General features: G+C 37.1%; 1 protein-coding gene across 1 annotated transcript; it reads left to right on the top strand.

The window, feature by feature from the left end:
• Window positions 1-9,254: 9,254 nt before the first annotated feature.
• On the top strand, window positions 9,255-20,142 carry TMEM244 (transmembrane protein 244). Its single transcript, XM_010218534.2, has 6 exons — window positions 9,255-9,287; window positions 14,601-14,686; window positions 15,212-15,285; window positions 17,792-17,917; window positions 18,962-19,006; window positions 19,854-20,142. The coding sequence occupies exons 1-6, from the start codon at window positions 9,255-9,257 to the stop codon at window positions 19,946-19,948; spliced, it is 459 nt and encodes a 152-aa protein (XP_010216836.2). The 3' UTR covers window positions 19,949-20,142.
• Window positions 20,143-23,755: the final 3,613 nt, after the last annotated feature.

Genomic DNA, 23,755 nt, shown 5'->3' with positions numbered 1-23,755 from the left:
ACAATAAGTGGGTTTTCTTATTTTACATACACATGTCAATATACGTACACTTTCCAGTCACAAGAAAAGTTAGCAATCGTTTACTGAGAAATGACTTCCGACTTCCAGGCCATGAGAATCCCTTTGCATTAGAGTACTGATCCAAAATATTACATAAGACTTCTGTAAGCAATTTTGCTTTGAGCAGGATTATAACTTGTATTGAAAACAAGACCATGAGATATTCATTCTGAGACACTCCAAACCTTTTAGGTGTTTGTTTGATTTCTTTCAAAAGAGCCCCTCAAAACTGTAAAGAGAGAGTTTAATGTAAGAACTGAATCCCCTTACTTCTTGTGTTAAGAGAGAAACCTGCAAGGAGGCTGAACTTTTTTGAGTAGCTTACTTTTCAAGAAAAAAGCTGTGAGTGTTTATTCAGATCCATGGTCCAGATTTTTGACCAAAATATCTGAGAACATTGGTTTCAGCATCCTGATAACGGAAGAAAGCAAGTTTTAGCAGATGCATTTTTTTCATGTATTCATTCTGCAGCCAAAAGGAGCTATTAGAACCTGTAGTCCTATCTCTGATGTAACACAAACACAAAGTCAGATTTCAACCTGATTTCTTAATGTATAGTATTCAGCATTAAGTTATTAAGTTAGATGAGTAAGGTTTCAATGCCCAGAAGAACAAGAGATTCCCTAGTCGCAGTGTCAGACAACAGGACACCTAAGGTGACACCATGTCCAAGGCCGCAACAGGAGCAGAAGATTCACTGAATGATGTGATCTTAGAAAAAGAACCTCACTAGAGAGGAAGGAAAAGCCCCCCCCCCACGAACTTTGCAAATCTGATTTGGAGGAGATTCCTTTCCATGCCCAAATCTGGTGATCAGTGAAAACTGAATATGTGAGGAGGACCCTTTAATCAGGAATCTGAAAGGAAAGATGCCCTCTACCACTTAAAGCATTAGTTCATTCAGTGTGAGGTTCATTTGCAGCTATGCCTGGTCTCTGGCTCTTCAGAGGAATATTAAAAACCTTGGAATAACTTGCTTACATGTTGCTATTTGTTCACGAGGCAGAAAGCTTCAATTTTATCCTTCATTGTATACCACTGGTAAGCTAAAAGAGTGTCAGAAATACATCCCATTATAGAATTGCAAGCATATTTCCATAAGAAAATGATGGTACAACTGCTGATCCCTTGCCTTCAAGGACCACTGAATATGAGACTCACTAATTCATAGAGTAACCAGGGTTATGACTCAAGTGAAAATTCAGATCCCAAATGGAAACTAATTGAAAATAGGTATCAACATTAGTTAATGTCACAGTAGAAATACTTAATTTCATTATCTTTGTTAGGATGAGAAAGTACAATTGTGACAAGCAAGATACTAAGGCCTATGCCAATTATTTTTAATATAGGATCATAGTATATTTTCTTGTGTATTAATAACAACAGTAAAGTGGCACTGGTGAGAAAGTGATAAAGACAAGATGTTGAGTAGGTCAATGTCTTTTAAAAAATGACCAGGAATAGCACTTCTGAAAGGAAATTTGCAGCATTTCCTTAGGAAAGCCATCCATTGTCGCAAATTATTAAAGTATTATATTATAAAAGGTCCTGATTATAGCTGAGGCTCTGTGAGGACCAGCTGATGCAAAGCTCTCTAGATCAGAGACTTGTGGTGCTTGAAGGATCAAGCCCTATAAAATGTGCAAGTTCAACATGTGCCCTGTGGAACCAGGCACATGAAAATATGATTTGATTTGAATTTTCAGGTCTCTCTTGTCTTTGTCAATACATGTCTCCTACTACTTCTTCAGTAACATGGAATATATCTGGTACCTAAACCTGAATAATGGGCCTACAAATCTTGCATTTTTACTGTATGATGTGAAGTTAAAAGATTTAGTGTAACAGATGCAATTTAGACAAGCAAAGAGCAATAAATATGATATTTACTTACTGTAAGTGCTTTCAGTACCGATGGTTGAAGAGCCATATTTTTCTCTGGTAAAATTCCACAGGTTTCAATGGAATCAGGGACTGTCACTTAACGGAGGCAATATGTTCACCTGGTCACCTAGCAAACAGCAGATATATTTCCTTTGTGTAGAAGTCTGCATACAATCAGTTTGCCATCTAGTGGCAACTATTTTGAACACAGACAGTAATTTGGAACGTTTTATGTTATTTTAAAAATCAATGTGCATTCACTCATCAGAGGTGTACAAAGATATTGACTCTTACATAAGAATTATTTGAAAGCCCACAGGAGTAACTTGCTTTGTTTACCCGACGTTTTCATAGCAGCATTGTGTAATCAAACAGGGGGAAAAAAATCCTGACTCAAGCTGAATATCGAGCACAGAAACATTTACAATTGTGGCAAAAAGTTCTGTACAGAGTGGCTGGATATATATCACCTGCAGCATTTTGCAACCAAGAAGATGAGCCAGAATAATGATGTTTAGCTACCTTTCAATTCACACATCTATTGAGCCTCTCTAGGATTAACAGAAAAGCACTTCCAGCACAGAGAATTTTTGCAAGACAGAACTGTGGCCCTACCTGAGGATCCTCAATGACTGGAACAGGGACTGCTCACGTGGAAAAAGCAAAAATGTGGTCAAGTTGGGCTGTTTGTATTAAGGTTATGAGTTACTAAATAGAAGGAATAGTCACAGCTGGCGATCACATTTTGTATTTCATAACCCAAAGCAGCTACCAGCTCTGCTCAGGAAACGCCAAAAAAGATGCATTTTGGTGATGGATAGCTGGTAGTGCTTATGCACTTACTTAACTTTGTCTCTCTACTTTTCTAATTTGGCTATTCTTAAGAGTAACTAGAGATTTATCTACTTACAGTACTTAAATGATCTTTGTTACTATATAGTATTTATTGCTTCATTATTATTACCATATGTGTCAGGACACAGGAAATGTATTTGATGTAGGAAAATGCTGTTACTATACAGTTAACCATCTCATAGCTTCAAATTCCAAGTGGCAAGGACTTCTGACCTTCCTTCTGCACAAATAGCTAGGTTTTGTAGTAAGCTTAAAAAAAAAAAGATATTAAAACCAATGTCAGGATGCAATGCCCACAGCCCTACTTTCAGAACAGTGAAAAGCAGCGAGTCTTGCATGTCTAAATTCTACTGGGAGCCAATTCCATAATCATGGAGATGAAACACTGGGAGCCAATGGATGCCAACAAGTTTAGAAGACAAATACCCAGCAGTAGCTAATCTCGGCGAATGCCAGGAAACAAAAGGAACAAAAGGTTGTAAAGAACCACAGGTCTGCCAATATTGGAAGTATCCTTGCTTGGCAGAGGAATCCCAAAGAAATGGAAAAGTTGAGCAATGTGACTGAAAAAAAAAATCAAGGAAGATTTAGGTTTCTGTAATTTGTATAGGATGTTAGGATGTCATTAGCTTTTTGGCTGTAGAAAGTCAGTCAATAATGAATTCTATCAAACTGGAGCTGTACTAAAGCTCTGTTGAAATATATTTTAGAGAAAGCATAGATAAAATAATTTTTGTTTTCCTCACAAAGATCAGTTGGATCTAATGTCAGAGGGGCGATAAAGAAAAATTGTTTTAAGAGATGATATCGGGTTTCTGAGCTTAATAATGCATGTGTTTACACTGTATTAGTCAAAACCATAAATATATGTAGAGGTTTCATTGAGTTACTGAATGCATCTGTATTCAGCCTCATACTCAGCAATCACTGACAAATGCTTAATTCCATTAAAAATATTTTTTTTTGTCCCTGTTGCCAGCATAGCTATGATACAGTGACCTACATTCTGTTCTGGGCCATGAATCATGGTCACCAGAGTTAATTAAACTTCTAATGGCAGGGTCAACAAGGTCAAGTGAAGGAGTTTGTTTATATGTAATTAGGGCAGAACAGAAGATAATGGAGTTCAACAGGTGTAACTGAGAGCAGAAACCCTCTGGGGTGCCAGAGGACTTGATTGGAAGTTTCCAAATTGCTTTTGGAGTGAAAATAAAATAGGAGAAGTATCTCTTTACTTGTCAGTGGAGGAGATTTTTTTCTCTAGAAAACGAGCAATGTTCCTGCACCATTTTGACAATCATTTTCAAACACAAGGAACTCAAGAATGTAACTAACACTGTGGTTTCAGCACCACACATTTTTGCTTTCCAGGTACAGGCAAGTGAAAAGTAAATGTAAATGAAAAACCTTGTAGATGAGAATTCATTCTGTATGGGGTTTAGTCTACATCAGTTCAGTTTTACAATTTCTATATTTTCTCGCATTAAAACAGTAAGTTCAAACTAAAGAACGTAAATAACAAAGATCATTAATTGTAACACTTTCCAAGCTAATAAGACATTACCTTACCTCCTCTGTACAGGCATCTTTTGCTCACTGGCTTTCTCTTTTTAAAACAATTTTAAAACACTTTCCTTAAATCCCAATAAACAGCAAAATGTACTACATGAATCAGAAAAACATATGCAAAATAACTTTCTGCATAATCCTAAGAACATGATTTAAAAGAACTTGGCTCAATTTATTTAGATTCCCACTTAGGAGAGCAAAGGGAAACATGTCAAACACGAAACTCTCCTGGTATTCTTTCCAAAAAGCTTCCTTCCAGCAGTCCCACAGCAGTATATTAACTATACTATGATAGGTATTGGCAGTGCAAATTTCTTTTTATTACCTTGCCAGTGCTTGAATCAGCCCTTTAATCAGAAGACACACTTCTAGGAATGAGAAAGGAGTTCAGTTTCCATGCCCGATCAATCCGGATCTCTCTTGGAGAGTGCCAGGGAGAGATGGCTAATTAGAGCAGTATGTTACTGTGCTGGGGACACCTGCAAGCTGTGAGCAGAAACGAGACCTTAGGTCATGGCATATGGACTCTACAGCCACATCTATCCCAATCAGCTCAGCAGTGACCGGGAACGTTCTTGGGCACAGCAAGGGGACTGTATGTAGAATTAAACCACAGAATGGTCGCTGCAAAGATTCTTGTCCACGCCAACTAGCAGAGTTTCCAACAGCAGTGAGGCATGATGCAGCAGCTAGTGCAGGCCAGAGAGTGCTCCTAACAGGCTGCTTGCTTGCAGTCGTCTTGTTTTGCAGATTAAGAGAATTTTGTAGAATAGACACTGATACTTTCACATCATTTGGCCCACAAGTATTCCCAGCACTTTCCCTTTGCTAGTATACACGCAGTATATTGGTATCCTGAGGTAGCAGCTTCAGTTAACGTGACCTAACTGCAGAGGATTTCGCACAACCTTTTAACTTCTCATCTTTATGTTTAAGGTTTCATATTGCATTTGTTTGCTTTAAAGCTTTGCCTACTGTGTTTCTGGGCACATATATAAATATAAAGCTAATACTTGAATCAGCTATAAGGCAGAATCCCATAAACTGTTCAACCATTCAAAAATCACACATTATGTTCTCTCAGTTAGATTTTGTTCTTTTAAAATCTCTTTCAAATGCCAGAAAAACAGGCTTGGTAGCAACAATTTGGCAACTCACTCCTCAGTTTCTATGGGCCTAAGCCTAGAGATTTTTTTCAGTGCTTTACTGCAGTCATGAAAAGTTCCCCCCTAACACCAATTGCCAGAATATGTTCAAAATTTGGGCTTGTGCTAATTAGTGCATTAGGCTTCTCAGTAGAAAGGCCCAATATTGTTTTTTAAATATAGATAATTAAACTTAATTCTTAGACATACAGTCAGGCCAGGGTGGGAAGTTTACATTACTGCAATTGTGTTATATCTTTCTCTGGGTAAACACAGGACTTAATTTCCCATTCCATCAAACCCACACCATTCACAAACAATAAAATTAATTTCTATGTTTAAATAAATAAAGCCTATTAAATTGGTTCCTCTGCCAAAACTTTCAGGCTCTACATTTAAATTGCTCACAAAACCAGCAGTGCCAGTTAACAAAACAAAATATGCTGTTTACTGTTTTTGCTGTTAATTAGGCTAACTCCTTAGATACAAATAGCTTATGGAGATTAATTATCTTTAAAAGAATCCAATTCATTTGCCATTTGCAAATGATAAAATTTTTGAGCTAAATTTCTTTTTTTTTTTAGTACCATGAATATTTTAGAGTTCATGAGTTTTTACACCAGAATCCAAGGAGACAACTTCTCAGGATCTGTAAGTCCAGAAAATTGACCTCTTACATAATCCATTATATTGAAAGCTCTTTTATATATTATCAGGAGTGAGGCAAAATTGTTAAAGGCAATCCAACAAAACTTGGGGCTACCAGACTGATTCATGAAAAGGACATTTTGCTTCCACTTACTTCTCAGATTTCCATTTCTTTAAAATATATCCACCCGCAATGCAGAATAAAGATGGAAAGAACCTCCTTGCTGTAACTCTTTTGGAGGTACAGGCTATACATACCTATACATAAATCTGTGGGAGCCAAGCAGCCGTATTAAGGATGTACGATGCAGGATCAGCATCAACATATGCATGGGTCTTCATAGGATACAATTAGGTTATAATTGTTAGACTCATAACACACTGTAGAGTCAAATAAAATGTAATGCTTTTCTTCTTTGAAAAAAAAAAGCATTTTCATGAAGTTCTCTCCACTTCATTGACAGAGCCTTACCGTCGCTGTAGCTATTGAACAAAAACAGTGGCTAATAATTTTGTCCCAAGCTCTTCTCTGCTAGTACACTGGTAAAGAGTAGTTCCTCCCTATCAGCAGATGGAGACAGAGTACACATGTTTTGATGTCACCACCCTTCAGTAAACTATGAAGTTATCACCACAGAATGTAGACTGCATCCATTTGGCTGCTCTGTATTTTCTCAAGGATTCCAGGATAATCAATCTATACGCTTCGAGTTTTAATCATGTGCGCGATTTTAGGCCTTTAAAGTTTTTGGGAATTATTTAACAAATGTAGGGCTCTGGGGCTGGCTCTGTATCGTAGGGCACAGCGTGCAGGAGAGCGCCCGACCAACCTTAACAGCAACACAAACCATGTTATACCTTCCATGAGAGATATTCATGGAATCTTGTTGCATGATATCGTGCTACAAATCATTATTGTATTTGTAATGCCATTAAACTACATCATAAATTGTGGGAACATCCTAAAAAAGAAGCCATAAGTAATAAGCTTAGGTGGCAAACTAAGCACGAAGCTTTTATTAAAATTTCTTATAGGTTGCCATTACCAACTGACATTTTGCTTTGGTTCGGGTAGCACATGGGAACTGGGCAGTGCCTGGATAGTACTAAGTGCCCTTATAGGTCATTAGTTACTTAAGAGAGTTATATTGTCCTATACGAATACCCCTAATTCCATGTTCTAAGGCCTATGGGATTGTCCTCCATTCCAGTCGTGTTCGTGTAATTGTCTGCAGTTGTGTGTTTGTCACCACTTGTTAAGTCTTGTATATACATAAGGATAGGAAGAACACACATATGTAGAGCGGCATAAACCCAAATTCAGGTATTTCTTAACCATTCCTGGGCATGGTTAAGGTATCCGCTGTGTTACCGATGTAACTGCTTCCCAGGTGCTTCCATAAAGCAGAACAGCACACACTCTGCGGGTTCAAAAGTAACAAGAGTTTTGCCTCATATCCTTACAAACTAGCTTAATGCCTAAAGCTTCTGCTTAATGCAGAAAGTTATCTATATTTAAAATTAGGGCTAGCTACAACCAAAATAGATCATTTATTTTAATGTGAATTAAACAGGTCTTCTGTCTTCCATTGCTGACCAGTGGTTGTCACGCATCCTGTACCTTAGGATTAGTGGAAAAGAATTCCAAGAGAGAAATAAGAGATACCAAAAGTGGTTATTCCATTATCTCAATATTTTGCTACCAACACAACATCTGTTCCAGGACATTCACTGCTGAGTAACGTAGTCAGCGTTTTGGGTTGCACGCTGTCTGTGCATCCCCGTTTGCTGCTGCGTTATCACACAGTGGAAGCAGGGACACAGCAGCGCTATTACCCCGAGCATATTTAAAATTTACAGCTTTGCACTAGGAATGGGAGGAACCTCGTAGTCTCTGCAGCAAACCCATGCCTACAGCTCACATTACATTTCAGTCAGACTTTTAATTCTAGCCTCTAACGTCAGCTGACTCTTTGTGAAAAAAATCAGTGAATGTAAACTATTGTTATGATTAATAAATCTTAGATTAATCCAATTCGTTATTAATTATCTTGCTACTTGTAGTTACTGAAAAAGTTTATGTGAATTAATTTTAGGTCACGGCTATTTTCCGCTGATATATAGGGTAGACAGCCTTCAGAATAGGTCTTAACTGATGCACAAATTTTTGTGCTGACATTTTGTATATGAATTTTACACAGTGCTACCAGTAATTTCCCTGACAATATTTACAATCTGGAACTATCCAATCCATGAGCAAAAAGTCTTGTTTGCTGAGCACAGACTATGCTTTAAAGCAGGAAACATTAATTTTGTATGATTAAAAAGACACACACAAAGATACTTGCTCAGATTATGTTAGCAATAGCAAAAAAAAAAAAAAAAAGTTCATTCTCCACTCAGTTTACCAAGTCATAATGTGCCTCTAAAAAGAGTCAAATCTGAATCCATTGAGGAACTGCTCAGAAGCAGCGGGTCTGAGCTCTAATACGCTAAGCTTCATTCCACAGAAGAAACAAAACACAATTCAGGAAAAGGAGAAGGGTCGTAACACAGGTCTGGCATTTTTAACCTAATTAATTAACCTAAAATGTGAAGTATCCTTGAGGTAATAAAGTGATAGTCAGAAGAAAATGCTAACGAAGGACAGCGTGAAGCAAGTACCCTTCCTCATTGATAGTCAATGGAATTAATGTTAGGAATTGCATACATAATTAAAAGTAGTAAAGTATAATAGCCTAAGGAACTGTGATCAAACGAATGCTGCAAAGGCAAAGAGAAAGCAGCAAATATTATTCCTAGTCTTGTCTCTAAATGGTCAAGTTATATTATTGACATGCTTTAGCTGACTGTAGCTAACCCAAGTATGAACATTTAATGAGCTGGTAGGATTTTCTACTTGGTCTTCAGCAGCTTACAGTTGACTCACAGATGGCTTCTGTCTCAGTTCAGTTTAATCCAATAAACTTGCCTCCCTCTGTCCTACACTCACCCATAAGAGTGCTTTTTGGGTGAAAAACAGCTGCTTCTTCCTTCTGATACTGGCATTAGGAAGAGAATACCATCACTTCCTTTACTCATCATGTGTCCATGGCTCTCAAGGTCAAAGCTGCTGAAACCAAGGTAAAGAGAATTGGGTTTGTACAGCATTGTATGTCACTGGATCGTATTTAGTGTACTAGATGGCTACAGGGGATCTTGAAAGAGCAGCTGCATTCATTCTTGGAAAATATTCCTCAATGTTCTCTGCCTAAACAATGGTATTTCAGGCACCTCTTGCTATAGTGCTGCAGAGTACATCTTATATAAATGATTTCAAAGTTTATAACCTAGTTCCATTTATGAGATTTAATTCTTAGAAGTGTCTAATAAAACCTTAAATTTGAGGACAGTAATTCCTAAACTTCTTTCTTTAAATTTTATATATACACACTTGTGTATATATAAATACATATATATGTATGTATATTTAATATGTAGTTTCTTTAACTTGTGTTTTCACACTGACATCATTAACAGGTTAAAAACAGAAAAAAAAGATGAGAGAATTGAATGTATTTTGAAATTTTAAAAATATACATTTAAATTTCAGGGGAAAGGTCAAATAACAAAATGAAGTAGAATACATCTGGAAAAAAATGTCACGAGTTTTTAATTTTCATGTTGTTCTTTTACCAGCATATTCTTAGCACTGGGTTTCATGCATTTCTTTAGCTTACTTGACTAAGCAAAGTATGTTATGGGTAATACATCAGTAAGGCAGGGCTTAAAAATATTCTGGGTACAAAGGGCAAAATCTTGGTCCTTTGAAGTCAATGAAAGTTTATCACTGACTTCAAGGGAGGCCAGGAATTCACCTACTGTAATTAAAGGTCAACAGGCCATCAACTCACAGCTTCCTTCAGGTCTGTTATTTGCACTATGGTCCCCTCTCATCTTTTTCATTACAGTACAAATCTACATCTGTAGTAGATAAGACTTAAAAGAGGGGCAGCAGACAGAGGAGTATTCCATGAAATGTGCATCCATTTGGGAGAACTGAGTGTAAATGATTCTTATAAAAAATGTGCCACAGATGAAGCTTGCAGTGTTTAGGGCACATCCAGGCATGGGGAGGAGGCTGGGCATGGAGGAAACATACCATGGCTATTAGACTTGCACGTGACATTTTCCTCTAAGGACATTAAAGTGGCTGTTGGGTACGGTATCGAACAGAATCAAGGAAATGGGTTATTTGACCAATTTTCATCTAGAATAAGACCAAAAAAATGTAGAAATGAGAAAGTTGTATTTACCCCTCACACCAAGCTGGTTAAAGATTACTCGTTCTTTTTCTGTTTTGCTTTGTTTCGATGTAGGGAAAGAAAAGCAGAATAAGAAACTGTGCTGAACATTCACTTACTGAAAAATATCAATTTGTACAGGCATGATGGATTTCTCCTCTATTGAAGGAGAAACCAAAGCCCCTGGCAGCTGTGGGAGATAGATGCAGTGACACACATTTATTTTTCAGTAATCTGCAAGAGAACAATTACGAAAAAGTAGTTTGCTAAGTTCAGATTACCCATACTTCTGTCAACTGCAGGACAGTTCTGTAAATGTATTATCTACATTCAACCATTCAAAGAGGGAAGGCTAGAAGTGAGCATTAGTTGCACTGGAGAGAGCTTCATCCAGACAGGCATCTGCTCTAGCTTTGGAGAATCTGCTGTTTCCAAGGGTAGTTAGTTCCACTGGGTAATTGCCTTCCCTGTTAAAAAAATGTCCTTATCTTTTGAATTTGTCTAGCTATAACTTGGAGTCATTTACCTCTTGTGGCTCTTCTGATAGGCTAAACAGGCCTTAAGTACCGGGTATTTTCTGCCTGGGAAGGTGCTTATCCATCATAATCAAATCAGTCCCGAGAGCTAAACAGATTGACCTGTTTAGAGCTGTAGTGCTAGTGAAAAAAGAAACTGCCATCAACTCCTTTGTGGCTCTTCTCTGCATTAATTTCATACCTTAGCATACCTTAAAAAGACCCCAAATTGGATGTCACTTTATCTTCCCAAAGTTGTGTTTGGAGATAATGCTTATTTCTATTCATATTCTTCTACCTTAAATACCAAAGCCTTAGGGGCTTATTGTGTATCACAGCATTGCAAGAGCAGCACAGGAAAAAGAGCTGGCCCGAGCTGTTGTCCAGCTACAGCCCTCTCAGAGTGACTGCATCCTAGAGGAAGGGCTGTTTTGTGGGTCAGCTCTGACCACATACAACAAACTAAATCAAAATGAAAATACACTTTAGAAGTGGGTTAAGTTTTACCTTTTTTTTTCTTTTTACTCCAATCTTATCTGCAAATCTAGTTTTATTTGAAAATGAGGATTAAAGGGAAAGAAAAAAAAAACTTACTCTGTACTTTTTTCCCCCCCTTTTTAAAAAAATTCAGTAACTTAGAATCATTTGTAAAGAACATTACCCAACATTATTCTCAAAATTCCTAACCATGATAAGGGCATGGAACTACTTGTTAATTGATTTTGATGTGGATTCTTGAATAATAGTTAGTAAATAAATAAATAAATAAAGAGATCCGATCTCTTTCAAACTTTGCAAAATTGAAATGATTTTTGAAACTTTTTTGTTTCTTTTCATTAGTCTTAATTGTTCTCCAAATAACTCCTCTTCCTTTTTTACTATGAACATCCAATTATTTCCTCTATTTTGCTCCATATAACCATCTTACACATGTGTGATTTCTTTTATTCTTCTTCAGTCCTATCAGTTCTTAGGTTTTTTTCTTAAATTCATTCCAGTTGCAAATTTGGTATCACTGGTCTAAACAACTGGCTTCTTTGGCTTTGGTATAATGCTTCACTATATGCAGTCAATGATGCCTGGTTGCCATCCTAACACAGGGAAAAATTGTATGCAGTTCCCTATATTCTAATACTCTTTTCATGCAGAGTTGCTTTTCATAACTTGCTTCCTAACTATTATTTTTGCTGACTGTTTCATTATCTCAGTCTTCATTTTTCTATTTTAAATCTATTTTTGATGAACACGGACAAGAAGTTCCGTAAGAGGTTGAGACTTCAAATGCACTTAATGTAATCTCAATTCCACTAATCTCAGCAGAAATTCAGTAGGAAATCTTGTAGGATGCCCACAAAACTTTGCAGGTGTAGGACCCGTATTTGCAGGTGCAAGTATATTCAGTTAATAATGGGGTAATCAGGATTGCAGTATATTGCTCTGCCACAAAACTGTCACAGCCACTTTCATTCTAAATCTTATGGTGCACTTCAGCAAAATTTTACAACAGTTAGTAAATGAGAAGGTTGGTTTGCAATTTTAGTCATGTCTTTTCAGAGAGAAAATACAGGAGTAGAAAAAGTGCAAAGATAAACAACAGTAATCACTGCTGTGTTATAGATTTCATATTTGGAGAGAATTAAACAGTCTAAAACTCTTAAAAAAGCGGAGTTTGAGTAGGAGATAATGGGATAGAAATAATCAGGCATAACACAAAAAAACTAAGGGAGCAAATGATTCATTATTTCTGATAACCTAAGAACAAAAGGACATTCTGCAAGCTACTAACCTTGTAGAACATGCAATTGACTATGCAGGAGGTTTAAAAAAATCCCACAAAATAAAATACTTTCTTACAATACTCAGAATTAAACTGTGGCACTTACTTTCACATTTGAAACATTATTGGAAGAAAACCCAACCAAGGTATGTCAAGGTGTGCCAAATGCAGAGATATGGATGCAATCTTTGGCTCAAAAAGGCTTTAAAACACATCAGTCAGGAAGCCAGGAATAAATATTAATTCTGTACTTTCCATCTCCTTCCAAGTACTGCTTAGGGAAGTAGGACTTACTACTCCCCTCAGTTTAAGCTATTTGCTGTTGTGAGATACTGACCTCACACAATATAGAGAATATCGGCCTGAATGGACTTTGGACCAGAATGGTCCATGTGTATTATGTTCCCACAAGACTTTTATGTAGCACCAACTTCTGTGACAGCATTTTCTTTCTAAATATCTAGATCATGATTATAACGTCCACTGCAGAAAAACAGACATGTAAATACCATAATTTATGCCAGAAGACAAAAAGTTCTATCTAGTCATTATAAGGAAAGGTTGCAGCATGATAAAATACTGTCTAGAGTGAGAAACTGTAAGACAATACAGAGTCTATAGATGAAGAAAAAACAGTAGCTTTACTGACCTTTCTACCAGACTTAAACAAACATATTTGATTTCATGTACTTCTTTAAGTAAGCACATAATACACGAAAGCAGTTGTTTCAGTTTGATGCATAGAGATCCCTCGTACTATGTCCCATGTTTGCTTTAAAAAAAACAAAAGCCCAAATAAATATCTTGAATACCATTATGTCATCACAGAAGAACAGAAATTAGTGTTAGACATTAACAAGAGTCTACTATTATTATCAAAACATATTAATATTCAAAATATAATTTTACATGATACCTGTAGGAATTAATATACGTCTTAGGGCCTGCATAATTCAGGAAGCCAACTTAAATAATGAGAGATATGGGAATTACGCTTTACTTGAAAGGCTCCCAAGGCATTTTATAAACATTATCATGTTAAGTCTCGCAGTTTTTTTTTTTTTCTGTGCATTATTTCTAAGCTGGTGGCTTAGAAGTAAAGACACTGAAACAGAATGAAAGCAATAATGATACCAAGATAGCTTAGGAAATATAAGTTCTTAGTACAATTCTCCGTATCATTCTCTTTTCCTCAGAAAGACCCAGTCTTTGATCATTAGCCTTTGGTTGTTTTCCAAGACCTGCTCACATTTTCTGCTCATATCTTACAAGTACTTTTTTCAATTCAGATTTGGGATTTATTTAAAATAAACAAACAATTAAATTTTTAAAAAGGTAACAGATATCCCTCATTACTCTCTTAAGAAGTTGCCTATATCTTTTCTTTCAGAAGTAGGCACTAGGCTCACATGCTTTCTAAAAGCTGGCAAACTTAATTACCGCTTTACAATACTCTACACATTATCTGCATATAGTTTCAACGTAATTACAGCAGCCATTTCCCTAAAGTTAATACTGAGGCTTAGTTAAGCATCTGGACTACCTTAAACTCTCAAGCCCCACTATGTAGTAAGTGCCAAGAACGGTGCTTCCCACTGATCCGGCTGAGGATGTAAACAGGGAATAGCTACGGGGTGGCTGTGCTAGACAGGCGAAGAACAAGAGGTACTGTAACACATTAGGAGCTGAAATGTGCTCTTAACAACCCTCACAAAACCAGCACCAGCAAAAATTCTGTCTAAATATTTTATTTTCTAAATGCTTTTTCAAATTATAATATGATAGAAATCTGGTACTTTTTTTCTGACTATTATTCTGCCAAACACACTATTAGTTCTTGCTCTGTTTTTCCCTTTTGCAGGTAGTGCTGGTGAACCTGTTGATATGCATGGTAGTCTTCTACACCGTGTACTATGTAGTGCTATCAGTCTGCTTCGCAGCATTCAGGTAATACTTGCCTGCTTTAGCCTAATACGATTGCCCAGCACGAGGGGATATAACAGAATTTAGATTCTGTAGTCCAATAGCGGAGGCTTCCAGGCTCAGTTATCCCACGAGCACACTTTCAAACTCAGTTCAGCTGTTGCAACTGAACCTTGATTTACACGCACAAATTAGCAAATGGCTACTCAAAATTAATATAAAATGCTGGTTCTAGTATGCTTCCTTGCACTTGCACTACTTGGGTGTAAGTGAGAAGATGATGTGAAAGAGATGTTATAGTCAATAAAACAACTAATTATCTTCCTCTAGGAACCTACTGATTAGCATGTATAGTGTCAGACGTCTTAAATAAAAGTGGAGATCATAGACACTGTGTGCAAGGGCAAGACAGCTACTGGGATATGGAAAGCTTTAAAAGCCTAGCATATTCCATTTAAAATCTTATTTTAAAACATACATGATATGTCACGTAACTACTAAGACCTCACTGAAGAATGCTGCTTAAATTTATTCATTGTATTTCCACAGGATTAAAATGTTGGATGGTTTGGCACCTTTTGATTTTAAGACAAATCCCTCATGGCTTAACCCATACTATCTAGGTAATTGTTTCTCTGATTTTCTCTGTTTAAGTTTATTTATCTGGATGTAAACTTGTATCCCTCACGGAGTGTCTTTTAAAGCTTCTTCTGTAATGCTGATGTTTTCAGTAATTTTAATGTACTGCATTTAAATGTTTATTCATATTCCCTGCATTTCTCATTTAGGTATTGCTGCTTTTCACTCTAGTGATTCTTACTCATTTCCTTGAGTTGTTGTTTTAATCTTGCATCATTTTGAAAAAAATGTGCTGCTCTACCAGGAGGCTTCTTTTTCATTATAAAACAATTACCTATTCTCTGTAAAGTTCCTCCACAAAGGAATAAAATAAAATTCATATTGCAGCACATGTCTTATGATTCAAGTAGGAGCCAGAATCTTATTGGATGTTATGAATAATCAGTCATAATAAACATATTTCTTTGGCAATGCCTGAATACAGCTGGCATTAAAATGTCAGAGGTTGACTGTACTTTCTTATACAAATTCCTGATTTTTTTGTCTGAAGCCTTTAAAATATATTCATTTTCCCAAACTGTCTTTCCTAAAAATTATATGCATAAATGAAGCCTTACCATATTTTTAATCTACTTCGCAAAGGCAAATCACATCATCTGGAATTAAAATTGCTCAAAAAGAATTGTCTAGAACATCACATTAAAAAGCGGAACAAAAATAGATGGAATTTTTTTTGAGTACCAACACTGCTTTCAGATGACAAAGAAAATAAAAAAAGGAACGCTTTAGTTGTAGCCATGGAAAAAAGTTCATCATACGCCACTAGAATTACTTGTCCTGGCTGTAATGTAATTACTGTATCTCGAAGTGTTTTCCTTTTCAAAATGCTGTCAGCTCGTTTGATGCACCATGCTTACAAGTTGTTGCAAAGGGCAGCTGGGTCCTGCACGTGGCTGGTTCTGCCCCTTCCCTGCGGTGCTCCGAGGAGATAAGGAGGAACAGCGAAACACCAGGGGAGTTGTTTAACGTCAGTGGACACGAAGCTCTAAGCAAGCTCTCTACATGATGCTGCAAATGAGGATTAGCTTACTCAAGGGTCTCACTCATGACCATGAAAAATAGATTTATGCATTTAAAAGATAACCTCAACATAAAAATGGGCGTCTCGGATCAGAATGGAGGTATTGCTACTGACCGGTTTTGTAGAAAAGATTGTAGACCTGTCTGCACTAACATTACTCACTAAATTATAAAATTGGTGGCAAAATTTAAAGGCCTACTACCATCATGAAAGCTAGTAAGCTAAAATAAAAGAAAAAGTTAATTAAATGCATTGTCAAGCATTACATTTTTTAAAGTGCCTTCTAATTTCCTAACCCCATGTGGTTTTACAGTTATCTGTTCCTTATTTCTTTTTTGTTTTTAAACCACTGGGTGGAAGATCCACATACAGAACAGTGGGAACTAACTAATTGACTCTATAAAGAAAATAACTTTGAAACGCACAAACTGCTGCCAAACGTATAAACCAAGTACAGTGAAAAAATAATAATGTTGTCTCTACTCTCAGCTGAAGCAATCTTAGGTATCATGTTACTGCAACAATAGAAAAATTAATAATTCAGTGTGCAATTTTTATATGCCTCTGTTTTAAAAAGGAAGAACAAAATGTATTTATATTAAAAATTCTACTAATTCCAAAGACGTAATTATGGTTGGTTATATAAGATATAGATCACAATAATTCAGGACTACAGATAGAATGGATCTTATGTGTCTTCCATTCAGCCTCCTGCTATCTCAGGTAGCCACATAGCATAATGCTTTTGAGCAAATAATCAAACTTTATCCTAAAAGTGGTTGATTTCATTTTCTACACTATCAAGGAAACAAACTGACAGCTAAGCACCAGCTGAGAAAAGCCTTCAGACTTCCAGTTTTATATAACTTGAGATCCCTACGGATGACAAACTCCCCTTGTAGATTCTCTGCTCCATTCCCCCATGCACATCTTTTCCGAACTCGCTCCTTCACATTATTTCCTCACTCCCATCTCCTTACTGAATAAACACATGCATATATACATACATACATATATATGTATGAGGCAGGCAGAAAACAATGAAGTTTCTTTCTGGACATAACCCCTTAAGCACATAGTTAGCTTTGGGAAGAGAAAAACCTGATCTAGGTCAGTACCAGCCAGACCTACTTAATGTCACATGTAAACAGTGTGGATGGGCTCTCCTGTAAAATTGCCCTGCCACTTCTCCTCTAGCTTACATGACCAACACTGGTCATCATTGTGCTAATCCTCATGTTTTTGCGCAAAATATGGAATATTTAAAGCTATAAACAAACCAGAATACAACCCATGAAGATTTCTGCAGTAAAATTATAAACCAGATTTATAATGAAAACATTAGCATAATACTTGATTTTGTCAAAAAAGAATTTACTTCAGGAAAGTTTAACTTCCTATTGCCATTACTTCTGAAAATAAGTACCATTAAATTGTGCTTTTTATGAATACCCTGTTTCCACTTACAGTTCTTTTAATATCATTGGAAATAACTTTCTTCATTTGTGGTCTGCTGTTTGCCCTGGTTGTGGAAGAGTGGGTCTGGGATTATGCTGTGACAGTTACTATCATTCATATTATCATAACTTCAGTTGGTAAGTATGCTAACTGCTAAATATACACACAATACTGTGCATTAGAAAGACCAGTCATCTATAATTCATCTACTGTATTGCTGGACTAACCTTATCTCCATTTTTCATCCATTTGACTTGGGCACATGTTTAAATTCTGCCATGTAAAACATAACTCTTTGCTGTAGAATTAAAAAAAAAAAAGTATTTCTTATTTAAGAGTTTTAATTTCTAATAAGACAGTTAATATCTAAAAGATCCAGTCTATATACAGCTTCAACATTTGAGAGGCATGTTCTTCCCCAAAACAAGAAATTGATAGTTATCCATGTCCCCACACTCTAACACCCGCTCATAACATCTCAGCTGTAGTTTGGAATAAAAATGAGACTTGCCTCAGCAAAGCCAATTCAAACCATTTAAGTCAGATCCCTCCAACTAAATCTCATCAAGGAAAAGAAACCATTTTACCTCCTCAGGTGTTTTTTTTCTCCTGAAACTCTTATCTCCGCAAAGGGGAGGTGGAGGAGGAGATTGGGCTGCTGTAAACAAGTCCCATCCTCAGTTTTCACCAGCACCTGGTAACCTTCCCGCTGCCCTCCTGCTGTTTAACAGAGCGCTGCTACAGCTGATTCGAAAATATATTTTAACCATATTCCTGCCAGAGCAGTGGGGAGATCTTTATCTCCTACAACAAGAATATTAATATTCTTACTCTAGAATTCAGAAACAGGAAAGATATCGCTGACAAATTAGGGCTACCTCTCTACTGCATAATAATTCATCTTTCTTTTGTTTTGTTTTTAATGCTTTCTCCATTTCCCCAGTTCCCATGAGAAGTTAAGTCTGAAAAGAGTTCATTCATTCTAAAAGATGAAGCACAATTTCTGGTGCATGACCAGGACCTAAATAGACGTTTGTAATTTCAGCAAACATAAAGTACATAATTTATAAAGTAAAACTAAATAGATATTTTACAATATAATGTAATGCTTCCATTACATTATATTATAATCTTTCTTCTTAATGTTTAAAAACTTAACAGTTCTTTCTCTCTCCTTTCAGTTATGTCTGAATTCCCTCTGATGTTACACTGGTGGCTGGCACTAGGTATAATTAAATTCTTTAAATTTAGACTTGTTAGACTGTACGTATGAAATTAGTCTCTAGTCTCAATACTTTGACAATTGCCAATATTTAAAGAAGAAATACACGCTTTTGAGTTACCCTTCTTTTAAGGGCACAGGCCAGTAATTCAGGGCTAACATTTGACTTGCCTTAATCATTGTTCTATTTTAGGGCTAGAATACAAACACTCGATTTACTTATGTTAACTCTTCTAAAAAAAAGCAGATTTGCATATGTAATTGAAGTAAGTCACATTTAAGTCCTGCCTAATTAAACTATCTGCCTCACCTAATTCAGGTATCAAAAAGATCGTTGTCCAAGTTATCCTTGGTACCACTTATAATCAATAGAGAAAAACAGGCACCTTGAGAGACAACTTGTATTGGCATGATATGATAGATGAGATAAATCCTACTCGTCATACTTCCCTTGGAGTGAACGGCAAACACATGCATTTGTTCAACTTGCTGTGCAATTAGAAGTATGTCCCTTTGCTGGAATATATTGGTAAATAGTTAACAGGACTAAATAGCGTCATTCTTTCTTTCATGGTGAACAACAAGGATTGCTGGCTGTAATAAATTCCTACATGACAGAGATAGGCAAATAAATTCCCTGTCCTGGAATGGGTTTTGCATGAATTGAAACTTCCATAGCTGGCTAAAAGAGAGGGCAAAGAACATAAGCAAGCAGGCTACTTTTAAAAATCAAGTATAAAAAGAAGTACAGCCTACATTTTCACAGAAAGGAAGAAGTACTGCTTAAATTACCGTAACGTTCGTATTCCACTATATAACTTCATTCTGATTGGTCATGTATTTCCTTTCAGGATCTGGTGTAATTTCCATGATTTGTGGAGGACAGATCTTGGCATACTGTTTGTTCAAAGACAACTTCATTTACCCAGTTCTGGATGATTTTTGAAAAAGCACTGTTTGAACTTGCATTTATACTTCTATTATTTCTCTGATTTATTTAACAACATAGTGGAAACAAAGCAAGACACTGTCTAATGTAAGGCTAATATGCCGTTTACTGGACCTTCTGTATCTTACATTTGTTTATAAAATCAATGTACTCACTTTTAGTTGTTCGTATATATGTTTTCCATTAAGTAAATAACTATATATACTCTGTTTTTTAAACACAAGTAGTCTATGAGGACAAGAGCAATGATGTAGTACTCTTGCAAAAACCTAGAAGGAAGAGAAAGAACGGGTTTGAAGTTAGTCATTTCAGACTGCTCTTTATCTATAATACTTTATGAACTGCTGACTGTAACTTAAGCTGGAATCGGGCCTCTCACAAGAGCTGCAAAAGGAAAAAAAGAAAAAAGAAGAAGAAACTTTAAAGTCATCCAAGCCTGCATAAATCACCATAGCTTTGAACCCCGAGCAAAGAAGAATCCTTGAAAACTGTGTGACTCCATTTGTCTTTCCAGCCCAAAGCTCTCAGCTTAGATGATGCCCAAGACCAGAGGGGCAGAGCTAACACTCAGCAATGTCTCCTTGGTTCCACCAGACTTGCTACAGACAAGTGTTTGCTACAGTAGCTTCAGGCTGCTCTAACTTTCATTAATGATCCATTTATGATCCGGCTGCACCAGAATGAGGATGTGCAAATGTTGCTTACAGATAGTTTTTAACATATCCCTTTCTTTCTTCCCCAGCTGCATATGGTCAATCCTAAATTGCTGGTCTGTGTGGTAACTAAAACACACACACACACACGTGACTTGAAGAGTGTCTTTATCTATTAACTTATAATAAACAGCACAACCACTAGGAAGCAATTTCATCTTAAATATAATGCTAGCAATTAGATTTCAACTGCAGTTTGTATGGAAAAGGAAGACTGGATTGATGTTTGCACTGCAGTGCTAAACATTGGATTTACCATATTCTTACCCAGCAGATAACGCCTCTGAAGATTCGGTCTCCTAGTGATTTAATGGCAGATTTTTAAATTAATTGCAACTTTTTATAATTTCATGTAAGCTTCAATACTTAAAATACACAGTGCGAAATGCATTTCAGAAGACTCCTTAAAGGATGACTTTGTCTCTCATGAATGTTAGAGAAAGTAATTTTAGAGACAAATCAGGCACATAAATCAAAACTAGTGCATAGACTTGAGACTTGAAGTCCAATAAAAAGAAGTGAAGTTCATACAATACATCGCCTACTGCAGTCAGCAGAGGCAATTCTGCAGAATCAATTTACTGACCCACCTAGTGTTGCACCACAGACAATTTTTAACTTGCTAGATTTGTATCTCCATAAATATTAGTGTACAAATAACTAACTGATATTGTGTATTTGAAAGATGCTTGCATATTTCTTCCAGATTTGTTTCCGCTAACAACTATTTTAAAAAAAGGATGGGAAATAAAAGCTGTTTAATGTTAATTCATGTATCTGTATTAGTCCGTATGTGATCTGCGTGTGGGTAATGTGCCATGTGGCAGGGAACACTAGGGGATTAGGTACAGCATTAATCCATAGATGGAACAAGTTTCTATTTTTGAGCTGTCGGGCTTCTCCACTAAGGGTGTCAGCCTAGCTGCGGCTTGCAATAGTTCCGTTGCCCAGTCCTGGTATTTTTCATTTTTGTTTTCTATTTAAAACCTTAAATCAGCAGTAAAAAATGCTTCTAAACTAACATAAAATGTGCTTTATCCCCAGGATTTCTCTAAATCATGTGCAACTAGACCAGTGCTAGCAAAACAATCACAGTAAGAACTCTATGGAGGATTAAAAACGTTAGTGCTTCTGACAAAAAAGTCATTAGATGATTAAGGGACTGGAGCATCTATCGTGTGAGGAAAGACTAGGTGAGCTGGGCCTGTTTAGCCTGGAGAAGAGAAGGCTGAGAGGGATCTGATCAACATGTACAAGTACCTGAGGGGTGAGTGTAGGGAGGATGGGACCAAACTCTTCTCTGTGGCGGCCAGTGATAGAATAAGGGGTAATGGGTGAAAGCTGAAGCACAGGAAGTTCCACCTCCATGTGAAGGAGAACTTCTTTGCTGTGAGGGTGACAGAGCCCTGGAACAGGCTGCCCAGAGAGGCTGTGGAGTCTCCTTCTCTGGAGATCTTCCAAACCCACCTGGACACCACCCTGTGCCACGTGCTCTAGGTGTCCCTGCTGGAGCAGGGGGTTGGACTAGATGATCTCTAGAGGTCCCTTCCAACCTCAACCATTCTGTGATTCTGCATGTGTGTGGTTAGACTTTTAATGCAAACTTTCAGATATGGAATGATGTGCCAGTGTCAGCATTATTTCTGTTTTTCTTCATATTTTCCCATGTTGATTATCAATGATAAATATTAAAAATAATGTTTAAAGTGTGGCCAAATCTCATGTTTTACAAATACATTTCCAACATGTAAGCAATTTAAGCCATATCTGTGTGGGCATCTCTTGGTTAGAAAGGACAAGAGGTAACAGCACGTACTGCCTGATTTCTACGTAAAACACCTGAATGGTACTTTCCAAAATTATAAACCTGCCTGTCTCTGGAACAATATAGAAGTGATTCACTTGAGCAGGTTGGATGGTAACTCGTAACACTCAAGACACAGATGGGAAAGAAGAGCTGCTGGGAGCAAGGAGGATCACTCTATATTGCTCTTGCCAAACACAAGACTCCAAGAAAAGCTGTCTACTGAAGGTAAAAAGCAAATGGGGAAAGAAACAACCAGGACATAAAAATGTTACAAGTGTGTTCCAAAAAAGGAACAGCAAAAACAGGAAAGCAGAGAGGAACACAGAAGCCCAGTGAAAGAAGAAAAACCCTGCAGGCTGAAAGAAGAGAGAGTCTGCAGGCTGAGTCACGCTGAGGCACACAGTGTTTCTCTGTGCCCTGCTACGTTTCACCTAGGGCCACCCGTGACACCTCATCTGAGGGTTGGTAATCTCTGCAACCCCGTGCCCGCAGACCCAGCACTTGCAGAAGTCTTTGCCTTCTGAGGCAAGCAGGTCCTGCAGGTCTAGCTGAGTTGGTGTAGGTTCACTGTTAAATTTTTAAATCCCTTTTGACACAGTTTAGCAGTCACGGGTTTGCATGGGTATCACCAGGAGCACAGAGGGTCTAGCAAACCTGCACTAAGGGAAGATGGAGAATTTATCCACTTCGGCTCTTACAGGCAGTGCTTGCAGGGAAGAAAGGTAGAAGCTGCAGACATTAGGCATCAAAAATGCCTAAATCAATGTCAGAGTACACAAATGCCATACGGTAACAATTTTAAACTTGTTCAGAGACCTGCACTCCCTCTCATCATCTCCAACCACTTACTAGGACAGAGGCGAGTTCTCAATTCAGCCCTCTCTCTAAATGGTGTCGTGTCTTACTCACAACAAAGAATGGCAGTGAAAGACGTTTTTTGGAGTCTCTACTAGTGGCACTGCCTTCAACGTAATGTCAAAGCACGAATCACTTCAGAAAGTTGTTCTGGGACCAACAAACTGACATGTTAAAAAAAAAAAGGCTAAATATCAAACAATCCACTACAGAGAGTGTAATGATTTTTAGCTGGAATTTTCCTGAAAATATAAACTTAAATACTTATAATTTTCTAGTGAAGTAAAGAACTGGTTATTCAGGCTAAATTGACCATCTGTCCACCTCTTTAAAATGCTAGACCAACATTCCCAGTTCCAGTGTTTAAGACTTTAGCCTTGTATCCAAATTTAAAGGAGCAAGCAAAACAAAAAGCCTGCACTACTCATT

This window comes from Tinamus guttatus, unplaced genomic scaffold, assembly GCF_059628265.1.
Source record: "Tinamus guttatus ecotype Peru unplaced genomic scaffold, ASM5962826v1 Tinamus_guttatus_pri_ptg000525l, whole genome shotgun sequence".
Lineage (NCBI taxonomy): Eukaryota > Metazoa > Chordata > Aves > Tinamiformes > Tinamidae > Tinamus > Tinamus guttatus.
Note: the sequence above shows the minus strand (reverse complement) of the source record. Positions and strands in the feature narration are given on the sequence as shown.

Coding starts and splice junctions, on each gene's coding strand:
- TMEM244 (XM_010218534.2), top strand. CDS start 9,255: ATGGCTCTCAAGGTCAAAGCTGCTGAAACCAAG. Junction 9,288..14,600: donor TCAAAGCTGCTGAAACCAAG/GTAAAGAGAATT, acceptor TCCCTTTTGCAG/GTAGTGCTGGTGAACCTGTT. Junction 14,687..15,211: donor GTCTGCTTCGCAGCATTCAG/GTAATACTTGCC, acceptor GTATTTCCACAG/GATTAAAATGTTGGATGGTT.